Genomic DNA, 14,143 nt, shown 5'->3' with positions numbered 1-14,143 from the left:
TGAAAAGGTACGGAGATAGGACACATTCTTGGCATACACCCATCCCAATTTTGAACCATGCAGTGTTTCCATGTTCTATTCTGACAACTGCCTCCTGGTCCAAGTATAGGTTTCGCATAAGCACGATCAAGTGTTCTGGGATTCCCATTCTTCTTAGAGTTAGCCATAGATTGTTATGGTCCACACAATCAAATGCTTTTGCTTAGTCAATGAAACACAGATAGACATTCCTCTGGCAATCTCTGCTTTCAGCCAAAATCCATCTAAAATCAGCTACAATATCCCTAGTACCACGGCCTCTTCTAAACTCAGCCTGCACTTCTGGCAGTTCTTTGCTGATGTGCTATTCTAGTGGGTTTTGATTAATCTTCAGCAGACTGATGCTTGCATGTGATATTAATGATAACTGTTTGATAATTTCCACACTCTGTCATATATTACGTAGCATTAATTTTAAAATTTTAAACAGTAATAATTTTAAAAATTGTTCTTAGGTGCTACTGAGTTGCCTAAGACTCACAGTGACCCAGTGCCATCCTCATGAACTTCACCATGCTCAAAGTCACTGTTGTAGTTACTGATCTTAAGTAAAGTTTATAATTGTCAACTGCATATCAATATGCTAAGTGTTCATCATAGATGCCTCATTTAATTTCTCTAAGAATCTATGAGGTTTCAGTACTACCATTTCCCTGTTCAGAACAGAGAAGCATATAACTGAAACAGCCCAATGATGGTGAAATTTTATCTCATATACTTTGGGCATGTTATAAAAAGCAGCCAAGCTTTGTAAAAGGACATAAGGTTTGGAAAAGTGGAGGATAAAAGAGAGGAAGATACTCAATTAAATAGACTGACACAAGGATTACAACAACGGGTTTAAGCATGTGGGACATTACAAGAATGGCACTGGAATGGGCAGAGTTTCATTCTGTTTTGGACACAGGGTCTCTATGATGCTGCAGATGAAAAGACTATCAACATTTGTTGACAACTCCCACTTGATACTGAGACTTTGGAAGCACTTTTAAAGTTATGTAACACATAAACCAACCAAACATCCAAAAAGAACTCAGTATTTTAATATTAATTAGCAAAAACTAATCAAATCTTTACATGATCTGTACTGAAGTTTACGGTATGACACTAAAGTCAATTTCCTGGTTTTGACAATATATATGATTATGTAAGATAGTATCACTTGCGGACACTAAGTAAAAGGCCCGTGGGAATTCTTTGTACTATTTTTTTCCAATTTGCTGTCTTAGGCTATTTAAAAAAAAAAAATACAATCTATTTTGATTTTAGAATAAAAGACCACAAGAAGAGAGTTGAAGTACTTCTAACCAAACAAACTTCTAACCATCTTGAATGGTATGGTAATGACCATAACAGAAATTTCAAAAGATTGGCTCAATTTTCAGTCAATCAATATACAGACAAAATACAGATGAATCTCAAAGGAATAAGCAAAGTAAAAGAAATCAACAAAAAGAGAACACACAATATGTTATCATTTACAAAGAATACTAGAAAATGAAAACTAATGTGTAGTAACAAAGGGTAGATAGAGTGGGTTGTGGGGGGGAGGGGCACAGGAAGAAGTACAAAGTAGTGACAGGAAACTTGAAGGTGACAGATATGTAATGAATGCAGCAATGGTGTCACAAAGGTACACATATGTTAAATCTCATCCAATTATACACTTTAAATATACAGAACTTACTACGTGTCAAATATGCCTCGATAAAGATATAAGGACTATCCTATCCATCAATACAACAAGCAAAAAAAAAAAAAAATTTAAAAATCAACAGGCAATAAAAACCCTCAACAACCCAAACCACATGATTATTTCAATCGATGTAGAAAAGCATTTAATAACACCCAACAGCTAGACTTGATAAAAAATCTCATAACACTAGTAACAAGTGATAATTTCTTCAATCTGATAGGAGGGAATCTGTTTTAAAAGGACATGTTGTGAGGAGAGACCGGTCCTTGGAGAGGGACATCATGCTTGGGAGGGTGGAGGGACGGCGCAGGAGAGGAAGGCCCTCTATGAGGTGGATTGATTCAGTGACTGGGATAATTGGGATGGGAGTGTCAGAGACAGTGCGATTGGCACAGGACAGGGCAGAGTTTAGGGCCATTGTACACAGGGTCGTTATGAGTCGCAAGCAACTCGACGGCACATAACAACAACAACAACAGCTATCATCAAACTTAAATGTCAAGGACTGAATGCTCTTCCCCTAATACCAGGAGCAAGGCAATGATGTCCACTTCACTCTAACACTATACTGGAAACCCTTGAAAGTGATAAAAGGTAGTCTTCCAATCATCCCGAGAAACCAACAACCAGGAGAGGATAAAATAGATGAAAAACTTCTCCACCAGGGTAAAAAGGGAAGCCACAAAAAATATTTGGTAATGACATGTCAGATAAGGGACTGATATCTAGAATTTATAAAATACTCGAACACCACAACAAGCTAAATGACCCAATTGAAAAATGGGCACAGGATATGAATAGACATTTTACCAGACATTCAGATGAAAAAATGTTCAAAATCCCTAGCTCTAGCGGCAAATCAAAAAACTATGAGATATCATCTCACCCCAGTAAGAAGAGCAAAATTTAACAGAACAGCAAACAACAAATGCTGGCGAAGTTATGGCGAAACTGGAACCCTTATTCACTATCAGTGGGAGTGTAAAATGACCCAACCACTATGGAAGGCAGTATGGCACTTTCTCATAAAGTTGCAAATAGAGGTACCATTTGACCCAGCAATTCCACTACTGGAAATATACCCCAAAGAAACCATAATGGCTACCTATGCACACCCGTGTTTATCGCGGCTTTGCTCACAATAGCAAAGAGTTGGAAACAACCTAAGTGCCCATCAAAAAATGAATGAGTAGATAAACTGTGATATATTCACACAATGGAATACTATGCAGCATGAAAAACAGGAACTCAAGAAATATTATGCAAAATGAGTGACCCTGGAGGACATTATGCTGAGTGAAATATCTCAGTCACAAAAGGGCAAATACTGCATAGTGCCACTGTTGTATAACAGGACTGATATCGGGTTGGGGGGAGACTGAGAATGATGGGATAAATTATGTATACTGCATTGAAACAGATGAGGGTGATAACTGTTTAAAAGGGATATATGATTAGGTATTATTGTCATGACAGGAGTCCAGAATGAAGACCACATAGTGGAGTGGACTTGGGGGGAGGTATTGTATAACAATGAAAGAAAGAATTTTTCTTTTACTTTTCAAAATGAAGGCTGCATAGTGGAGTGGACTTGGGGGGAGGGACTGTATAATAATGAATAAATTTTTCTTTTACTTTTCAAAGAGAAGAGTGAACTGGGGAGGGGAGGTTGGGCAGGGGAAAAGTGCAACAATGAATGAATGGAAATCCAAAGTCTCCATAAACTTTCATTAAAATTAATAATAAAAAAATGATAAAAGGTAACAAAGAGATATAAAAAACACAGACTGGGAAGAAATAAAACAGCTTTTATAACTCAAAAACAATGCTACATTCAAAATCCCTTAAAATCTACATAAAGCTATTAGAATGAACAAGGTAGCAAGAAACAAGATCAATATTTTTTAAAAAGAAACTTAACTGTATACTAGTAACAATCAGAAGTTGATTTTTTTAAATGTGCCATTTATAACAATATAAAAAATCATTAAATTCTTAAAAATAAGTCTAAAAATAAGGGCAGAATTTGCTGAAAACTACAAAACACTTGTAAGTAATAATTGTATTAGTGTTTTATAATTAATATTAAAAATGTAGGTGCACCTACTTGTGACAAAGCTGGTTAAAAAGAACTTTAGGAGAAAGGGGCCCTCTTTCAGTATCCTTCATGCCATGAAGAAACAGGAACAAGGCTGAAGTCAGTGGGCCAGGGCTTGAAAGTTCTACCAACAATGGATCCTTTAAAAATATGATTAATTCTATGTCAGAAATAGAAATTATTTAAAAATCTAAGAACTATGCTTAACTGGTAGCAGCTAAATTACCTCAGGTGTATTAAGAATCTTTATCTTCTAATATATAAAGAATTATAAAAACAACAAATATGATTGAGGGTCTTGCCTTGAAGAACACATTTTCACAACCTCCACCTTTTACTTATTTATAAAGGTGAAATAATATTCTCTCACATGTAAAATTAGTCATCTACTTGTATTTGTAGATCTTCTAAAGTATTCATCCATTATATTTAGTAGCAAAACTCACATTCATTTTCCCCAACAAGAGTATTAAACAAGGAACAGAAATTATCTAAGATATTGTTTGTTGTTGTTATGTACTACTAGGTCAGAACCAACCCTTAACTGACCCGCTGGCAGGTTTTCAGAGGCAGCTTGAAGCTTGCCTCTGGAAACTCTACAAACTTTGATAAATGTTTAAAGTTATAGAAAGGCTTCTGGCCTTTTGTTTGTAAGGTCACTATGAGTTGTGCTTGACTCAAAAGTAATCAACAACAACAACAAATAGTACTGGATGAGACTGCCCATCTTTCTCCCACAGAGTAGCTGGTGGATTTCAAACCGCGTGCCTTTAGATTGCCAGCCCAATTCCTTACCACTACATTTTTTAAAAACTCTTAACTGCTTTAAAGCAACAGTTTTCTTCTAATGTATATATACACTGTTGTTGTACATTGTTAAGTCAGAACTGACTTATAGCTGATCTGTCAGCTTTTTTTTTAAGAGGCAGTTTAATCACACAGGAGAAGATTGCTCAATTTCCTTCCATAGAGCAGCTGGTGGAAGCAAACCACATTTGTCAGGGTTGGCAGTGCAGGTCTTACCACTAGGCCACCAGAGCTTCCTAAAGTCAATATTGTTAGTGTTAATATCTTTTAGGCAAAGACAAAAAGAAATATACCTAAATTGAATAAGCTAAATAAATTGAGTTTTTTATTATTATATGTAAGGAGGAAGAATACAAACAATTAATGATAAGGTTTTTCAGTAAGCGGAGATGAAAAGAATCTTATAGAATTTCAGGTCTGGATAATTTATGGCAGGGTCTAAAGAAGAGGGAATCTCTTTGTATTGGATGCAGTCAGAAAGTGAGCGGAACCATGCATTTCAGTAAGAGGGAAAGCTAGAATGAAGATCAAGTTATAACTCATAAATGTATCTGGTGATAATGTTTAGAAACAGTTATGACTGTTGCACATGGCAACAGGAATTATTCTTACTGAATTATACATGTAAAAAAAGTTGTCTTTTCAAGTGCTTTCTAGCATTTGAGAGCTGGACAACAAATGATGATGAAAGAACAAGACTCATCCATTTTAAATTGAATTGTGGTGTTGGTAAAGCGTATCTGATAGACCATGGACTACCAAAAGGACTCCAGTCTTCAATATAAATTGCATCTCAACATTGAGAAAACAGAATTTCTCACTATGGGCCAATCAGCATGGTAAATAAAGAAAAGATTGAAGTTGTTAACAATTTCATCTTTCTCAGATCCATAATCAACATCTGTGGCACCAGCAGTCAGAAAATAAAAAGACAAGTTGCATTGGGAAAATCTACTGTCAAAGATCTCTCCAGAGGGCTAACAAGCAATGATGTCAGTCTAGAGACTAAGGTATGCCTGATCCAGGCCATATTCTTCTCAGCTGCTTGCTATACAAGAGCTGGATAATAAGGATGACAGAAGAATCGATGCATTTGACTTGTGCTGGAGAAGAATGTTGAACATACTACGGACTACAAAGAAAACAAACAGTTCTCCCCTGGAGAGGGTGAAACAAGGTTGCTCCCTGGAGGCAAGGATTTTTCAAGCTGTATCTCACATTCTCTGGGCATCTTGTCAGTAGGGGCCAGTCCTTGGAGAAGGACATTTTTTTAGAAGGGTGGAATGCAGGAGAGGAAAACCCTGGATGAGATGAACAGACACCACTGGTGCTATGGGGTCAGGTGTATCTGAGATGGTGAGGCTGGCTCAGCACAGGGCAAGGTTCAGAGCCACTGTTCACAGGGTCACTGAGTTTTAGTTGACTCAACAGCACGTAACAACAACTACAACAAGAGTGCTCCTTAGAAGCAAGGATGGTGAAACTTCAGCTCACTTGTTCTGGGCATATTTTCAGGAGGAACTTGTCCTTAAAAAGAGACATCATGCTGGGAAAAGTAGAGGGTCAGCTAAAGAGAGGAAGAGCCTCAACAAGACAGACTGACACAGGCTAGTAAGACGGGTGTGAGTATGACTGAGAGCTTGAGGACGGTGCAGGATAGCATAAGGTTCAGATCTGTTGTTCACAGGGTCACTATGAGTTGAAGTTGACTTGACAGCACTAACAAGTGGTATGGTTTGTGGGAAGGTGGGAAGTTAACCTAAAGACAGCACCTCTCTGGCAGTTCAAATCCAGTATCTCTGTGGGAGAAGGATAGGCAATCTTCTCTATGCAATTTACAGGTTCTGAAAACCACTGGAGGATCAGCTGTGAGTTGATTTCAATTCAATGAAATTGAGTTTAAGTTTTAATCAATACCATTCCCTTCATCCAATTTATATATTTCTTTTTATTTCCATCTCCCCTGTTTACTATCTCCGGTAACCAACCAAAGTTTACATCTGTGTGTCAACCTTTCCCTAGCTTATTTTAACAGAGTGTTATGCCATAACAGTTCCTTTGTTAGTGACTGATGTTCCTTAGCATAATGTTCTCTAGATGCATCCATATTATGGAGTGTTACATTAATTCTTTACTGTTTTCTAGAACTGCAAGATATTCCATTGTGTGAATGTACTATAGTTTATTCATTTGTTCAGTGATGAATAGTTGAGTTGTTTCCATTAACTGGATACTGTAAAAATAGTGTATTTTAAAATTGTATTTTTAGTAGTTTTAAATTTGACTGCTTATTTTCACAAATGTTAGAAATTTTTTTATTCTTCTGATTACCATTCCAATTGATAATTCTGAGAAACAGGAAGAACAGATCTCAGAAACGTTAGTGGTCCATCTGAAAAGAATCACCTTCTGTAAGAATTATGCTTTTTACTCACCAGCTGAGAATCTGAAGAAGGAAAGATTTTTAATTTTGTACCATTTTCTTTGATTTCATTCATCAACTCAGTAAGAATGTATGTCTGTGCCAAATTCTGTAACAAAAGGAAAACTTTCCTTTGATTTGGTTACAATAATATGCCTTTAATTTTAGGAAATAAAATAAGTTAATAAAAATGTTTATTGCTATAAATTTAAAAAATATATAAATTTATATATTTTATATATAAATTACATAAACTTATACATGTATTTATATAAATATAAATTATATTCAGGAGAGCAAAAATGTTTACTTAAAAAAATTTACCGCACTGAAATCCCAGAGGTATGCAGTTCAAATCCACCAGATGCTCTGCTGGGGAAGGAGGGGAAATCTCCTCCTGTACCAGTCAGATCTGGTTTGATGGTACACATACACAAACAAAATATTAAAATAAAAACAAAATCAAAGCAACTTTAAAAATTTTAATTTGATATATTTTACACGTGGTAATGTTTCCATTACTGATGAAGTGATAAGAAACAGATTTTTTTTAAGTGTCATCAATTTGATAATGATCCATAGCAACCCTACGAACAACAGACCAGAATCCTGTTCTAGTACTAGTTAAAAGAGAAGACGTTTAAGAAGGACACTAGGAAAGAGATGGATGCATGAGTACATATGATCACTAAATAACATACAAAACAATGAGAAAATGGAGGAACTTCTAAAGGACCATAGAACATTTATTTGAAAGTCTACTTACTATAAGACAAAAATTGTACAGTTCTCTTTTTTCTTTCTAGTTACCAATTCAATAGCATTTAATACATTTACAATGCTGTACAACCACCAGCTCCAAGATCAAAACAATTTTCATCACCCCAAAAGGAAATTCTATACTCCTTAAATAGTGATTCACACCTCTGCCTTCTCAACTCCTAGTAATTTCTAATCTACCTCTGTGAATCTGCCCACTCTGGGTTTTTTCAAAACAGAGTCATATAACATGTGGCCTTTTTTGTCTTATTTCTTCCACATAGCTTACTGTTTCCAGGATTCATTCATATTGTAGTGTATGTAAATACTTCATATGCTATACCACACTTGTGTTGCTGCATCTATGCCTTTTTTTGTGTGTGTATTTTTTTTTATTGTGTTTCATTCACATACATTGTTGTTGGTTTTTGTTTTTTGGTTGTTTTTTTCCTCCCAGTGTATAACCTCTCTCTGTCAGTGCTCACAGCCCATGGGAAAGGAGGCTGAGCCATGGTTTGAGGCTGCAGTTTATTCTGGCATGGGTACACTATGGTTTGTATTTTTTTTGTACATTGTTTTTGGAGGTATTATTTACTCCCTCCAACCACTAAACTCTGCAACCCTGTGATTCCACCCTCTCCCCACTCTCAGGCCCCTGCCCCCAAAAACAGTCCTCTTGAAGACATTAAAATCTTTTGAGTCCAAAGCAGTTGTTTTCAACCATACTTTCCCACCAAGATCAACTACGCTGCTAACACCCAAAATAGCAAAACCAAGTTTGACCCCAGACTTCCTGAACCTGATCTTTTTGACATGGAAAAACAAAAATCTCTTTGTTTTTAAGTTCCATTATTCTTATAAACCCACAAAATTGAACTCCAAAAGCAGTCATGTGTTGAGAAATGATAAGAAATGATTCCTAGCTGAACTTTCAGCTGCTTTTCAGAGGCAGTAATTATACAAGAGAAGACTGCCCATCTTTCTCCTGCAGAGCCATTGATGGATTCAAACCATGTGTTTTTAGGTTGGCAATGCACCCTCTTACCAGTAAGCCACCAGAGTTCCCTCAAATGACGTTCCTAACACACCAGCAAGAAATCTATGAAGGCAGAGTGATAATGATATCATCTTAAGAAACAGGGGAGGTAGTAATCACTCCCCTAAGGAAAAAAAGAAAGATGGAAAAAAATTACTGTATCTAAACAAAAAATAAAATTTCTACTGCATTTATGATACTATAGTAGATGCTGCAAGATCAATTTAACAACTGAATACCAGTATAAACAGTCTAAAAAATTCTGGAAAATAATTCTACCTATTGAGACACTTTTTTAATCAAAACTCATTTTTATTAATAATTCAGTATCTTTTACTTAGGAGGACTCAGAGGTATCTAATAGTATATACACTATAAAATAACTTTAAATTTTACAAAGTTTTCTGATTATTCTTACCTGCATGACTGCATTAAAAAAGCAAGTATTTCCTAAATTGGTGATTCCTTTCACAAGTGTCACGCTGTTGCTTTTTCTTCCCTTCTTTATTTCACCTGCTTCACATTTTTCCTCACAAAGTTTTATGATTCTAGAAAATGCACCTGTGAAAGAAAATATAGCTGACATGAGATAAAATTAAATATACCTCATCTAACGTATTTTAAATATATTACAAGTTGAAATTTCCTTCCTTTAACCAATATTCTTAAAAGAACAATTAATTGTTAGAGTGGATAATTTAAATTCATTTTAATATACCATTCCATATTTCATACCATGCTACAAAAGAAATTCTAAGCAAACTTAAAATTAAATATAAAATAATAGTTATCCAATAAAAAGACCAAGATCTTAAGCTTCCAAAATACCATTTCCCATTAAAAAGTGTGAACATTCCTTGAAGAAAATATTGATTCCAAGTATACGGTGGTGAAGAATAAAACTGAGTCATATCAGTGTTCAAAAAAAGTAATAGGAAGACATTATGCTGAGTGAAATAGCTGAGTTACAAAAGGACAAATATTGTATAAGACTGTTGTTACATAATAGGATTGAGGGAGGAAAACAGGAAAAGAGCAGATAGATAATCAACACTGCACTGGTATAGATGAAGGACAGGAGTGTCTAAAAGGAATGCATAATTAAGCATTATATGTATGACAACAATCTGGAACAAGAAGTTCACTATAAAGTCAGCTGAGGGAGGGGAAATGGAGAGGGACGGAGGAAAATGTGCATCAAAAAATGAATGAAAACCAACCTTTCTGTAAAGTGTCATTAAAATCGCAACAACAAAAAAAGTGATAGGAATGGGACAAAATACCCAGAAGCCATCTTGCATAGGCTCCCACTGTTTCAATCTGGGTTTATTTGACCAGTAAAATAAGGAGAGTAAGAGATCACTATTAATTTAACAAAATGAGAATTAATCTAAATTGGTAATAAACAGGTAAATAAATGAGGAAAAGGGAGAAACTCAAATTGAAGGATATTCTGTAACTAACCAATGTTCTCTAGATTACAGGAGAGCAAGAATAAAGGAAGTTCTGGTTGCTTGGTGGTAAAGAGCTCCACTGCCAACCCAAAGGTTCAAATGGGAAGCCTTGAGTTAGAACTGAAATGTGTCCAGTAGAGAGAGATCACAACAAAATGCAAGTATTAACTGTTTGCATAGCAAGTAATTGCAAAGATCATGGCCTGGATCAGGCGCACCTTAATCTCTAGACTGACATCATTGCTCTTCAGTACTCTGGGGAGGTCCCTGACACCAGACTTTCCCAAAGCAATTTGTCTTTTGATTTCCTGGCTGCTGGTACCAAGAGTGTTGACTGTGCAGCAAAGCAAGCTGAACCAATTAACAATCTCAATCTCTTCTCTGTTTATCATGGCACTGCCAATTTGCCAAGTGATGAGAATCTTTGTCTTCTTGATATTGAGCCTCAACCCATATTGAATGCTGCATTCCTTGACCTTCTGCAGCAAACACTTCCAGTCGTCCTCAGTTTTGGAAAGCAAAGTTGTGTCATCTGCATAATGCAGTTGTTGAAGAGTTTTCCTCCAATTCTGATGCCACATTTCTCTTCATAGAGCCCCTCTTCTTGGATGATTTGTTCCACATTTGATTGACCCTAAACCATAACCTTTATAGGAGCAGGTTACCAGGTCTTTTCTCCCACCGAGCTATTTATTGGTTGACGGAATGGCTGCTTTTGAATAGAAGCTGAGTGCTTAACCACTGCGCCACCATGATTCCCCAAACTTACTGTGACCAAAAAATCAATACTTTATACCTATTTCTGATATAGTATTGAGATAGTATTCTAACTTACAAATTATTGTAAAAGCTAAAAGCTAGCCAGTGCTTAAGGAGAATTATACCAACAAGAAAAAAGTTGACGTGGGTTCTGACTGAAACAAAAACAGTCTGCCTCTTTTGTATCTGAGATTTCAACTAGGGTCTAGAATAAGCAGGTTTCAGACTCCTATTATGGCCCTTGCTGCTAACTTGTTTCACAGTGATTTTTGAGACATTTAAGTTGAAATAATAACTATATTCAAGCATTAGTAATTTTCTAGGAGAAAACTGTTACTGTGAAGGTTATCTTTACAAAACTTAAGGTTACAGTGCTAATCTTCTGACTATAAATCTATTATCATTTTACTACCTAAATTGTATTTGGTGATTTGATACAAGGAGAAGAATTAAAGCTAAGGGTGAGACAAGACTCTTACAGATTTGAGCACACGTACCCCTGAATAAATACAGTTTTTCAGAAGGGTTTCCTTCAATTAATATTTTTAATAAAATATGGCCAACTTTTTTTTTACCTATAGTAAGATGGAAACATGTTTGATTTGCTTTAAAATAATTCAATGAGAGAGAAAACTAACAACAAAATAAACCTGCCCAAGAGTTGGTAAGTGTTTTAGCTTGTGATACGTATGAGGGTCTATTTTTCCTTTTCTTTATACATTTGTGTATGTTTGAAATATTCTAAAATGTTATTTTAAATTTTAAAAATTATTTTTTAAAAAATATGAAAACGGCTGGAAAATATATACTGTATAAGCTTTACCAACTATACATGAATATATTACATTTATACACATTATTCATTTAAGAAAATAGTTTCAAAAATAAATTATGATTCTTGCAAGAACAAATAAAATTTTTTAAGCTGTAATATGCCAATAATTTATTTATCTGTGTACCATATTTATCCCTTAGCTTTCAAAACATCTGGGATAGCATCCTGAAGTAAACAATGTTCACAAGACCATCTGGACAAAACTGTGGGCAAAAAAAAAAAATTCATAAACATATGGAAAAGCAGATTTTCTCCTTCCCTTCAGCAGGAAGGGATAACAAATGTTGAACCTAGATATATCCACGCTTCACTGTGCGATGCTTTTCAGCACCACCTGGCTCTCCATGCTTAGCCACCAAATATGGACAGCCCTGCCAGAAACAACATATCCACAGGGCAATGGCAATAAAAATATTTTATTTCATGGTTAAATAGCCACTTCACACAAGTGGCAAGGGTCTGTTTGTTGACATTTACATGTAAGTCTGTGAGAAAAGGTTTAAAATTAGTTATGCTATTAAACTTGAATATAAAGACAAGTATGAGGATTTAACTAAAAAAATAGAACATTTTCTAAGCATTATTTAAGTGTCAGCTTTTTATTTTATTTAACAGCACTTTTATAAAATATAATAATTCAAACTCGACTGATTTACCAAATGTCCACTCTGTGTCAAGTACTACTTGAATCACTATCAATTATTTACACTTCACTACTTGGGGGATTTTTTAAAAGGTTCTAGTTTAAAATAAGTTTCCTGAATTCATACTATCAGTTATTTAACAAAAAAGTAAACACAGGTGTTTTGCAAAAAACAAACAATAACACAAAAAAATTACTTTGGATGAATAACAATTACTGATGATCTCATTTTCAGAAATAACAAAGCCTTCTCAGTACAGTAACACAAAGATTTTCAAGTCACATCCACTTTAAGACATCTCCTCTTCCTTTACAAACACAGAACTAAATACACTAATAGAACTCCAAGATATTTTAAAGTAAGATATGTAAAATTACTACACTGCTAGAGCAATAGCAAATAACATAAGTATACAAACACTGATTACTGTTTGTTCTAGTTTCCTCAAGTATAACTCTCACAAATGCAATTTTTGTTGTTGTTAAAGAGATGCATAAATAAGTAATGGAGAGTCTCAGGGTTAGAAAATTTTCTTATCAAAATAGATGTTATCTATAGTCTCACTTATCTCTGTTGTATTATCAGCATTGTCATCAGACATTCCACTTATATATTAAGAAAACACAAATTCAGAAAAGCAAATGATATGGAGATAGCTTCAAGACTGTTTAGATAAAATTTTAAGCCTCTGAAATTTACCTTAAAACAAATAGTCTGAATACTCAGAGTATTCAACTAAGCAGGCCTAACAGGTTACACATTCCTCAGGCCAACTAGCTGTTGCACCAACAAAGAGAATTTTTTTCACTTCATTTCAACAACTTTGCTAAGACAATTTACAAGTTATGAGAATGACCTCAGATTTTCTAAGACAACCTACAAGTTATGAAAATGACCATAAAGATTCAACACAATTGAATCAATGGTAAAGACTCTACAATTATGTTTACTAAGGTTAAGGATATTAAATCAAAACATTTTTTAAGAAAACGAAAATGAAGTTTTTAAAGGACAATTTTAGGTAAATTATCTTTAAAATCTAAGAATGTAATTAAGCAGTCATCAGAGCAAGGAAATATCACATGGTTCTAAGTCAGGAAAAGAATATATCAGAGATGCGTCCTGTCTCCGTATCTTTACAATCTGTATGCAGAAAAGATCATCTAGAAGGCTGGACTTCATGAGGAAGAATGTGGCATCAGGACTGGAGGAAGACTCATCAACAACCTGCATTATGCAGATGACACAACCCTGCTTGCCAAAACTGAGCTTTGCTGCAGAAGGTCAAGGACTGCAGTATTAAATAGGAATTGAAGCTCAACATCAAGAAGACAGAAGAGTCTAACCACTGGGCCACTGATAGCAACACGATAAATGGGGAAGAGAGAGAGGTTGTTAACTGCAGCTTTCTTGAATCCACAACACCCTTACCCAGCAGTAAGGAAATCAAAAGATGAATTCCATTGGGGAAATCTGCTGGCAGGGACATCTCCAAATTGCTAAAAAGCAATGATGTCCGTCTTGAGACTAAGGCGCTGTGGCCTTCGCAATTATATGTTATCCATCAGAGGGCTGGATAGTGATGAAGGATGAG

The 14,143-nt window shown here is 35.2% G+C and overlaps 1 protein-coding gene across 1 annotated transcript in view; it reads right to left on the bottom strand.

Annotated features, from left to right (window-relative positions):
- Positions 1–14,143, bottom strand: part of USP45 (ubiquitin specific peptidase 45) — a 74,811-nt gene that overhangs the window by 38,688 nt on the left and 21,980 nt on the right. Inside the window, exons 5-7 of the mRNA XM_006881196.1 lie at positions 9,276–9,418; positions 7,076–7,171; positions 3,843–3,973 (exon numbers count right to left, since the gene is read on the bottom strand). Coding sequence (XP_006881258.1) covers positions 3,843–3,973; positions 7,076–7,171; positions 9,276–9,418 — 370 coding nt within the window. The remainder of the gene's footprint in view (positions 1–3,842; positions 3,974–7,075; positions 7,172–9,275; positions 9,419–14,143) is intronic.

This window comes from Elephantulus edwardii, unplaced genomic scaffold (assembly GCF_000299155.1).
Source record: "Elephantulus edwardii isolate Elephantulus edwardi_28Jun2011 unplaced genomic scaffold, EleEdw1.0 scaffold00013, whole genome shotgun sequence".
Taxonomy (NCBI): domain Eukaryota; kingdom Metazoa; phylum Chordata; class Mammalia; order Macroscelidea; family Macroscelididae; genus Elephantulus; species Elephantulus edwardii.
This window is presented reverse-complemented; position numbering and strand designations above follow the sequence as displayed.